At 39.2% G+C, this 11,923-nt stretch overlaps 1 protein-coding gene across 1 annotated transcript; it reads left to right on the plus strand.

The window, feature by feature from the left end:
• The first annotated feature begins 10,248 nt into the window (after window positions 1–10,248).
• On the plus strand, window positions 10,249–10,590 carry LOC126633903 (uncharacterized). Its single transcript, XM_050304435.1, has one exon. It carries the CDS (start codon window positions 10,249–10,251, stop codon window positions 10,588–10,590), a length of 342 nt encoding a protein of 113 aa, XP_050160392.1.
• The last annotated feature ends 1,333 nt before the right edge of the window (window positions 10,591–11,923 follow it).

Here is an 11,923-nt window from a genome sequence, read left to right on the forward strand (position 1 = left end):
CACTCGCGGATGGGGTGACTTTGACATAATCAAAGATCAAGTACCTAACCACAAGACAACTATGATGTCTCAGGTCAAAGGACTACTTTGCATTATTCCAACCATGAGTTCTCATGTGACATGAATATGAGAACTCTTTGTTGATCGTGTTCAGTGAACTCATTCTCTATTGAGCACCTACGTACTTGTCTTGATGTCACACACACCAATGACTCGAGACTAGTCACTCTCCTTGAGAGAAGACACAGCACGTACTGATCTTAACGGACTGTCAATGCCTAATTGGCAATCCTATGATCAGGAACGTTTAGGATGTGTCAACGAAAGAATGGTCTCATGAATCTAACTTCTTTAGATCGCATTCTCCCAATCACATATTCCTTGGACTTATCGTTTAAACGTATAACATTTATATGAGACGGCTCAAACAATAATCTTTGCCCTTGATATTAAACTAGATTAGTTTAACATGTGAAATGTCCGTAAAGTATCATCATATGATTGGTTTTACGGCACATTTCCAACATCAAATTCGTCAAAACCAAAACCCCCTTTACTTTAAAGTGTTTTATTAGTCAAAATCTGATTTTATTTGTGTTTTTAGGTGTCCCAAAAGTGTGTTAGAGTCCAAATCTGCCCAGTTTGTGTTTTTAGGCAGATTTGAGCGTTTTTAGCTTGTTTTGAGTCCTTTGAGTTTGTTTTAAGTTCTTTGAGTCTAGTTTAGTGTTTTTAACTTTGTTTATATGTTTTTAAGTTAGTTTAGAGGTTTTAGCAAGCTCTCCTAATCCCCGGTTTAGAACGATCCCTACTTGCATTTATACTACAATTTGACAACAAGAGGGTTTAATTTGTGTGTTAAGTTAATTTTCGCATCACTTAACCACTGGACTGAATGTCTCTCTATAGTCCAATCCTTCATCTTGACTGAAGGACTAATCGAGCTTCATGTCTTGCAATAGAACCATCAGAATTCTTCTTGATTTTAAAGATCCATTTACATCCTACTAAGTTTTTCTGAGATGGAAGAGATACAAGAGACCAAGTACCTTGAGAATGAAGGGCATTAATCTCTTCCTTCATAGCAGTTAACCACATAGATGATTTCATAGCAGACTTATATGTAACTGGTTAAATGAGAGACATATCAACTTCTCCAGATGTCTCTAAGGCACTCAAGAAAGCCTTGTGTTTGACTATACCACTTTTACTTCTGGTCTGCATAGGATGCATATTCAATGGTGCAATAGGTAACACCACTTGTAAACTATTTGGACTAAACTCAAGATCCACAGGGAGTTGAATAGTATCACTTGTTGTAGCAGTAATGGATGGAGAGATATGTGATGAGGAAAATGAGGGTGATGTAACCATGGCTGGAGAATGAACAACTAGACTAGAGATAGAGACACTAGAGTCAGGGGTTGGAATAACAGGTGGAGAGATTGGGGAAGGGGCATGACGTATAGGCAACACCAAAATATTCTAATTATTAGAAACTGGTGTGAGAGGTGAAGGTTGAAAAGAGATATGTCAAGTACTGGTTTGTTTTGACAATTGGAGGAGACTGAGATAAGGAAACTCAGTCTCATTAAAGACAACTTGTCTGGAGACAAACAATTTCTCTTTTAACACTTCATAACAAATATAACCCTTATATTTGGAAGTATACCCTAGAAAAACACACTTAGTTGTCTTAGCTTGAAGCTTGGATGTGTTGTAGGGTCTAAGTAAAGGATAACAAGAACAACCAAATACTCTTAGATGAGTAATGACAGGATTATGTCCATATAATGCTGAAAAGGAGATTGATTTTGTAAGACTGGTGTTGGCATCCTATTAATTACGTAAATGGCTATTTGACAAGCAAAGGTCCAAAATTGAGAATGAAGGTTGGCATATTGTAACAATGTGACAGTAGTTTCAATGATATGTCTATGTTTCCTCTCAGCTAACCCATTCTGTTCAGGTGTATAGGGACAAGATTTATGATGTACAATATCTTTAGATTGTAGAAAAGTTTGTAACGTATTACTAATGTACCCACCCCCCCTCCCAATCAGTTTGTAGTATTTTCACACAAGTAGAGAACTGAGTGGAGACAAATGCACATATTGTAACAAACACATCATTGAAATCAGATTTATTGTAGAAGGGAAACAACCAACAAAACTAAGTGCACTCATCAATGAGAGTAACATAGTATTTATAACCATCAATGGAATTACATGGTGCAGGACCCCAAAGATCACTGTGAACAATTCAAATGGTATAACAGACTTGACATGAGTGGAAGGAAATGGTAACTTTGTAAATTTTCCCTTGAGACAGCTTTGACACACAGTGGAAACAGCATCCTTATTACATGGAATATTTGCTTGTTTAAGGAGTAAGGAAGCTATATTATTGGATGGATGTCCTAACCTAGTATGCCATAAGTTGGAACCAACAAGCTGTCCAAGATAAGCAACAGTGGAAGATATGGAAGGTTGGTATACAAAGGAATTAATAGAGAATGAGTGGATAGGATAGAGTCCACACTGCAAGTGACCTTGTACATGATTCTACCTGTGACCTTGTCCTGAATCCAGAAGTAAAATGCATCAAAGATTAGCCAGCAATTGTTATCCAAACAAATCTTATGAACTGACAATAAATTCTGTGTCAATTTAGGAACATAAAGAATGGAATTTAATTTGATAAGATTTTTAGAAGTTGTAAGAATGGAACTGCCAATGTGAGAAACTCTCAAACCTTCACCATTGGCAGTTTGAACAACTTCATTGTTGGGATATGAAGAAGCTAAGGACAGATTGTTAAGATCAGCTGTCATATGAGTAGTAGCTCCTGAATCTATCAACCATACTTGTGGGGACTGAGAGGTAGATGCTACAGACCCCATGTGTGAATGCTAAGATTTTGGAGAAAAGACAGTACTCATTGCTTACAGTGAAGAAGGTTGGGAACCATTCAACACATGAGGAACATTGTATGAGTATCCTGACATTGGAGCATTTGCCCTTTGAGAAAACTGAGGTCCCATATAAGAATGCCCTTTTTCATTGTAAAAACAATAACAAGTAGTATGATTGAACTTGCCACGGATTTGACATTGTTGTCTATCAGAAGACTTATTGTAACAATAAGGTGCGGTGTGACTTTCAGCATTACATAATTGACAAGTTTGCAATGGATGTGTTGAGGGATTCCCAAATTGACTAGGAGATGAACCAAGGACACCAGGAGTAGATGTAGGCAAGACTTGGGTTTATGTATGATACACTGGCAGAGGAGTGTAGTATCTCTGTCCTCCATTGAACTTTCCTTTACCTTTGTTCTTATTGGCATACGGCTTGAATCCTCCAGATATAATATATGGCTGACCCTTAGTATGATTATATGAATGACCACCACTAGAGTTAAATGACTGATGAGACATAGAAGATCCTTTATTCATGGCAGATAAGGTATTGATAACCATCGCAGAAAGAAAATGGACATTAGGATGATTGTCTACAATTGCTTCTTCAGCAAGTAGTAGAGACCGGAATTCTTTAATGGTCATAACACTTTCTCTGCCTCTAACAACTGTTCTGAATGTATTATACTCTGGAGGTAAACCATTGAGAGCCAGAATAATAATATCTTCATCAGCAAGAAACACACCAGCAGGAAACAATCCCTAGCTTCTTTGATTTTCTACAAATATCAAGTTACAGAGTCTGACCCCTTCTTAATTATGTGAAGATTTAACTTCATCCGAAAAATACTGGTCTTGGAAACAGTAGAAAAATGTTCCTTAAGTCTAGTCCACAAATCTCGAGAACTAGAACTACTAATTGCACATGACATAACTATGGGGGACAATGTTGCAGTGGCAAGCTGCATAAGTGCACGATCATGTAATTTCCAAACAGTATATTCATCAGTTTCTGTACCAAAGGATGAATTAGCAAAATTAACTCCAGAGTCACTAGAATTAGAGGCAAATCGAGCAAGACAAGGTGTTGAGCCGTCAACAAACCCCATAATTCCATTACTTTTCAGCAGTAATTGCATTTGAAAGTGCCAATTGAGATAATTCGAATCATCAAGCTTAACATTGACAAATGTGGAAAGTGTAGAAATAAAAGCAGTAATAGGCGATTGGAGAATTTGTAATTGAGATTAACACATCCCGACCTAAATCAAGGCATGCTGGCCGTCACGTGGGAGTGACGTAACCATATGCACAATGCGGAAGCAATAGAGATATAAGGGAATTGCGAAGGAATAAAAACCAAACTACTAGCATAACTAGTTAAGATAGAGTGTTAGTGCAAGATTAAACGTGAAATACACAACCAGAGCATAAATAGTCTAAGTACAGTCAAGCAGGACAAGTACTAATAATACAACACCCGAAGGTGATCCTACATGGTGATGCTCTGTCAGAACCCCCGTCAGAATCCTTGTGATCCACCAAAGCACTTCTACTTAAAACCTGGAGGGGCACAAAACAGAAAGTGTGAATGGGCAAAAACAAAGCTTTTCAAAATCATTTCATTTCTCAAAAGTTCTAACCCCTCGCCGTAAAACCTGTATAATTTCGCAGAAAATAATAGTAATAATAAGTTGTATCAGAAATCATATTCAAGATGAAAATCCATAGAAGTATACCATGCCAAAGTATCTCAATGCAATGTTATAGGTAAACCAGGCAAAATATATAAATGTCAAATATCGCACCAGCCAAATTTTTCTAACTCAAACTGCACTGCTGAGTATATAGCTCATAATCAACCTCAATCATATCAAATCAAATCCTGCACACGAGTGGGAACCACCTCAAGTGGCCTGTACGACAAAACTAGGTGTAAAATAAATATGCTCTAGTGCTACGATCACATGAAGGCTGAGCGAATGATCGCGGGTCACCTACGAGTCGAAACCACCTAAAGTGGTATGTACAACAAGCCTATGCACCTAACTTGGATCCAAGGTGAGCATACGGTGCAGGAGGTGAACATCACGTGAAAGACTGTGCCCTAACTCTGGGTGGGAGCACTAACACCAGGTTCAAGTTGCCCTCAAAACACCATATCATATTTCACATAACTGAAGTAATCTCAATCTTTAATTCATGAACTTACCTGGCACTTACCTTTGCGTCCGCAACACCAATTATAAATATATTCAACTACTAAAGCATAAATAAAATAGGCAGATACTTTGCATGGTATTTCAAAACGTATAATCATTCAAATTCATTTTTTGGGAAAAATCTCAAGTATATAAGTATATACGGAAAACCAAAAGCCCACTCACTGGTATTCGAAAAGTTGTAGCCCCCGAGCCTCGATTGATGGCACTCGTCCTCAGGATAGGTCTCACCTATATACGAAATAACTAAATAAACGTTATTTAAAGCACATATACAAAACTAGGAAATAACTTCTCATACAATGCTCAAATGGGGTATTTGAATATACCACTAAGACCTACTCAACCTCAGGAACATCCCCATATTTTTAGAAAAAATTTCTGATGCCCCATGCGCCGGCAAGGGCACGGCCAGACACGCCCCCACTCACAGCCACGTGTCTGGCACGCCTAACAAAAACTTTAATGGCGTTAGGGAATATTCCGTCAAAAAGCAGCATATTCCATTAAAACTAACCTGACGCCGTTAGAATATTCTGTCAAACTTGACGGAATATTCCGTCGTCTTCAACCTTCAAACTCCGATGACCGACGCTGTCGTCGGAAAACTGAAAAACTTCAAATCGTCATTTCCCGCTCATTTCTCAACCAAATTTCATGAAATTTGTACCAAAATGAAGCTTTGGACGAGAGGAACAAAATCTTACCACTTTCAAGCCTTGAAATCCATGGGATTTCGCTAGAGGAACCTCGATAATCCAGCCAAACTTGAAACTCGCCAAACTCGACTTCCCGACATCCAATTCACTTCGTTTTTCTTCTCCGAGCTTCATGAAGATGTCCTAAAGCTCACTCGTAGCTTAAAATCTTCTAAAAATCTCACATTCACGATTGCATGAACAGTGCTCAAATCAGAGATTATGGTTTCTCGGGTTTTACAAGCTCTCACGTTCTAAAAATGGTATAGATGTGTTCCTGAGCTCACCTCACAAACTTGACTTCAAAAACTTCGATCTGCAACAAAATGATCAAGTTTGAGGTTTGTTTGTACGTATTGTATGGAAATGGAGAAAAACCGATAGAGAAGAGAGAGGGGGTCAACAGGAGAGAGGGAGAGAGTATGTGTGTGTGTGGGTGTGTGGTCCAGTTTTGGGTCACTAACAACCAAAACCAAAATAATTTCAACCTTAGTTCTAATTGGGTCCAAATAATAAGAGATAGAACCTATTGGTCCAAAACCTTAGGTTATACACACACACACAACTCAATAATAACAAGGGTAGAATCGACATTTCACGCCATCAAGAAATATATCTCGGGACGGGCTGTCACAGAGATGCAGTAACCATATTTGCATAATGAAGATATAAATTCAAGAGAGGAAATATCACAAACACCTGGTGTGCACACTCTTGTAACACAGATACAAGAAGCTCAAGAAATCCAGAAACCCTAGAAATCACAGAAAAAGAAAAAAAATACCAGAATCCGTCCAAGAACACAACAATGAGCTAATGTCGAGGAATAGAAAGAATCACAGGTTGAGAAGATGAGCGGAAGCAGCCGAAGAATCGAAGAAAACAAGAGCAGTAACAATGGCGATTGATAACATGTAAACCAAGAAGAAGAAAATCATAGGCAGAGATTTTAGAGAGAGGAGTCGAGAGAGAAATGTAGAGAGAGAGAGAAAGATATTTCCAATTTCTTTACTTAATGAGCAGGGTAATACACTAGGAGAGTATTGATACAGGAACCTTCTTACAGTTGCATATTCTTAACAACTATAACTAACTCTCTTAATCTGATTACAGTGTCACAATCTTATTATACATTATCTCTATCAAAGTTCGTTTTGATTTAAGTTATTACTTTCTAATACCAATACATTGTCCAACTATTAAAAAAATTTAACAATTAAAAATTAAAAATTAAAAAACCATCTTAAAAAGGGCCTTTTTATAAATTTCACACAGTGCCTCTGAAATCTCAAAGACGACCCTCCATGCAGCCCACAACAATAAATGATATGCCACATCCAGTTACCCTTCGGGTAAAATTCAACTTCAAGGCTGAAAGTTTTGAGCAAGAAGACAAGTGACGAATGCCCACATCCGTGATGAACATGCAGTAGCTTAGTGTGAGATCCACCATAGAAGGACAGTAGTTGGAAAGAATGAGAAACCCTTAGTGATCCAACTGCTTTCCTAGTTTGGACATCCAACCAGCATAAGTTATCTACCTTTGTCAAGTTAGCAAACCTACTGCAAAGAGATGTCAAAGCTTCATTTGCAGGGTCTAATCCACAACCAACCCGAAGAGATTGTCTTTGTTCTTTATCCAATCCTAGCATGCGCTTACATGCCAAAGAAACAGAGTTTCGGTTAGTGGTTTTCTTAATCCTGCTCAAGATCTCCCATACTAATTGGTCCGGCAGAAAATCCATCAAAAATCACAAATTTCCTTTTTATAAACATAGACTACGGCCATTTGATATCACAACAAAAACCAATACAGTAAAATTTAGTCCAATGGGAGACAAGGGTACGTTGGTAATGAATTCACATAATAAAATCTCGATAGAAGCCGGTTAAAACAACATGATATCTTTCCACCAAAAACTTGAAATGGTTTTCCCGTCAGAACTCCGCAGTTGTGGGAGAATGAAGATTTGGAGTTTTTCCCGATTTTTCCTAGTGGCGTGCAATATATGCTTGGAAAGATACGAGATCAAGCTACGTTTCTCATATTTTTACAGAATTTTCCAAAAGATGATCGACCTCAAAACTGCCGTGCAAGACAAATGACGTGTTTCCCAAGCCAAGAAGGATTCTTTCCTAGTTTGTGTCATTAATTGTTTAGGAGTTTGTTTTATTTTAGGAGATTTTCTCCCAGACCTCTGAGGGCTTTTCTAGTATAAATAAGGCGTCCAAAGCTCTCTCTACTTACCCCGTATCCCTTGACATCACCCCACATCCATACTACCATTCACTATCTCCACAATTTGTGAAGCATAGCTTAGGGACGTGCTTTGCCATGGACTCCGGGTTCTATCTTTCTTTTATTTTTTTCTATATGTAACTAAGTTTTTTCTAAGGTTTATGATGAAGCCATGACATGAATATTTGCGAAGTACTTTGTTAATATTATCCGATTATATGCTATGTTATATTCTTAATCTTTGTGTGTATTTTATTCTACGTACCTTTAGGAATGCAAACCAATCAATTAGGTTTAATGGAACTAAGATTAAGAAGAGTAGACAAACTAGTGAGGATGACCAATATGAAGCTAGTCCTACTTGGTTGACATGATTCTTCTATGAGTAATGTGTTTTTATGTGTTTAATTGTATGCATAAAATTATCTTGTAGAGATACAAGAGTTGATGCCTGACCATGGATTAATTCATACTTTAGAAAGAACAACTGTGACATCCCACATCGCCCAGGGGAGTGATCCTTAAATGTATATTCCCATCCCTACCTAGCACGAGGCCTTTTGGTAGCTCACTGGCTTCGGGTTCCATCGGAACTCCGAAGTTAAGCGAGTAGCGTGCGAGAGCACTCCCATGATGGGTGACCCACTGGGAAGTTCTCGTGTGAGTTCCCATAAACAAAACCGTGAGGGCGTGGTCGGGGCCCAAAGCGGACAATATCGTGCTACGGTGATGGAGCGTGCCCGGGAAATGGTCCGCCCTGGGTCGGGATGTAAGAATTGGTATCAGAGCCTAACCCTGACCGCGTGTGTGCCGACGAGGACGTCGGGCCCCTAAGGGGGGTGGATTGTGACATCCCACATCGCCCAAGGGAGTGATTCTTAAATGTATATTCCCATCCCTACCTAGCACGAGGCATTTTGGTAGCTCACTGGCTTCGGGTTCCATCGGAACTCCGAAGTTAAGCGAGTAGCGCGCGAGAGCACTCCCATGATGGGTGACCCACTGGGAAATTCTCGTGTGAGTTCCCAGAAACAAAACCGTGAGGGCGTGGTCGAGGCCTAAAGCAGACAATATTGTGCTACGGTGGTGAAGCGTGCCCGGGAAGTGGTCCACCCCCGGTCAGGATGTGAGAACAACCGTTAACATTGGCATTATAATTGGATAGTAGTTGGCTCTAGGAAATGTAAATAAGATTGTCATTGGTGAATTCATAACCTTAGGCCATCTCCAACCGAAGGATGGCCAGAGGGCTCCTTTTAGATCTATAACTCTCCAAGAAATTAATATCTTAATGAACAGTGCCATGGCATATTTCTTACCATCTCCAACTGAAGGGCCAAATGGCCATAGGCCAAACATAGCCCTATGATAAAAAAACCATATCCAACAGAGGAGGCCAAAGGGCCATAAGCCAAACGTAATTTATTATTTTAATTGAATTAATATGGTTACTTAAATTAAACTACCTCAATAATTTTTCGAGATGGAATCTCAATAATTTTAAGTCTCGAATTTCGAGTGCCACGTGTCGATATGTGAGTAACTTTGCAGATTTCTTGTCGATAAGGAATCTCAATAATTTTAGGTCTCGGATTTCAAGTGTCATGTGTCGATATGTGAGTAACTTTGCAAATTTCTTGTCGATAAGGAATCTCAATAATTTTACATCACGAATTTCGAGTGTCACGTGTCGATATATGAGTAACTCTCCAGATTTCTTGTCGATATGTAATCTCAATAATTCTTCGGATAGGATTTCGAATGCCACATGTTGAGATGTAATTGGTTGTGGGAATTTTGGATAGGATTTTCGGTTGTGTGACACTTCTTATCTTCAGCTTCCAATGTCCATAAATATGGTGGATATTGGCCTATAATTCACACACCTTCAGCTTTGCCCTCTCCAATATCTCTTTCAATTCAAGTTTGCAATGAATTCCAACTTTGGATCCTTCGGATTCCAACTGGGGGTCCTCATCCAATTCCGAATTGGAAGATAAATAGGCGCAGATGAGACGAGAAGATGAGAAGTCCAATCAAGAAGATGAAGCATGGCATAATACATCATATATGGCAGCCATGGCTGGGGTCATGGTGTGTAAGGCAACTAAAGAATAACCTTAATGGGGTGACTCTATTGCTGGTCGTGGTTACAAGCCATGAAATAAAGAGATGGCGCATGAGAATCTGATGAACAACTACTTCAACCCCAACTCGGTGTACACCGAATATGATTTCAGACGTCACTTACGGATGAGGCGTCATGTATTCGAGCGTTTACTTCATGATGTCCAACATGCCAATCCATACTTTCGACAGAAACTGGACAGAGCAGGCTGTCCTGGTTTCTCACCTCATCAGAAGGTTATTATTGCACTTCAAATGCTAGCCTATGCCTCCCCAACTGATGTGATGGATGATACATATGGTATGTCTGAGTCTACATGCCTTGATAATCTTGCTGAATTCTGTCACACAATTGTTCAGCTTTACAAAGAAGAGTACCTCCGTTAACCAAATCAAGAAGATCTGGATCGGCTCCTTCGTAAAACTGAAGATTGTGGCTTTCCGGGCATGATAGGGTCATTAGATTGCATGCATTGGCAGTGGAAGAACTGTCCCACCAGATGGCAAAGAGGCTTTAGCGGAAGATCGAGAAAGTCAACTATTGTGTTAGAGGCAGTTGCGTCATTTGACACATGGATCTGACATGCTTTCTTTGGAGTCCCAAGATCCAAAATGACATTACAATTCTTGGGTGTTCACCTCTCTTCACTAACCTGGCGAATGGTAAATCACCTCAACTTAATACTACATTAACAGGCGTCAGTACAATATGGGGTATTACTTGACAGATGACATCTACCCAAAGTGGGCGACACTTGTCCAAGCAATTGCAAACCCTGTGGATGACGCCCAAAGGTGGTTTACCTTACACCAAGAGACATACCGGAAAGATGTTGAGAGAGTTTTCGGTATTCTACAAGCACGGTGGAAGATCATTAAGGAACCAGCAAGAGGGTGGAGTCGAGAAAAATTGAACTCCATCATGATGTCGTGCATCATATTACACAACATGATTGTCGAGAATGAGCGAGATGGCTATATTGATAGAGACTCTGATGACGATCAAGATGGTCCAAATAGGTCAAGGAGGGCTCGTGCAAAAACATATGATTGGCCTAATTTTCCTTTGAATCCAAGAACTGGTAATATTTCTTTAAATAAGTACATGATGTGTCATAGAATGATACATTCACATGCCACAAACAAGTACCTACAACAGAATCTTATTGCGCATCTTTGGGCTAAAAGAAGTATGGAATAGGCATTTAAGTTTTATGTTGTTAAATTTTTTTTTTTTAATGTTGTTTAAGTTTGATGTTATTTAATGATCTTCCATATTATTTAATGTTGTTTAATGGCTTAGGTAGTTATAGGAACAAAATTAGAATTTTTTTTTTTAATTTTGTCCCAAAAAAAAAATCCAACGGCTAGTTGCCGTTAGCTAGCCGTTGCAATTCAAACCTTGGGTCAGGCCAGGGCTGGCTGCCTAGCTGGATTGGGCCAGCTGGTTGGCCTGATTTGGTATTTTTGGCCCTGTAGGGCCCAAAAGCCCTTTGGCCTAGCCCTTGGTTGGAGACAATTTTCATGTCATTTCGGGCTTCTTTTAGCCCTATGACCCTCTGGCCGAATCGGTTGAAGATGGCCTTAGGTTTTCTTGTGTCGTGTGTGATTTTAATTAATTGTCTTTTCTTTTTCTTGTTAATCGGTCTTAATCAATTATTCAATTCAATCTATCCTTTGTTTAGTGTGATTAATCGATTAAATTGGTGTTAAAGCAATC

Source organism: Malus sylvestris, chromosome 9, assembly GCF_916048215.2.
Source record: "Malus sylvestris chromosome 9, drMalSylv7.2, whole genome shotgun sequence".
NCBI classification, from domain to species: domain Eukaryota; kingdom Viridiplantae; phylum Streptophyta; class Magnoliopsida; order Rosales; family Rosaceae; genus Malus; species Malus sylvestris.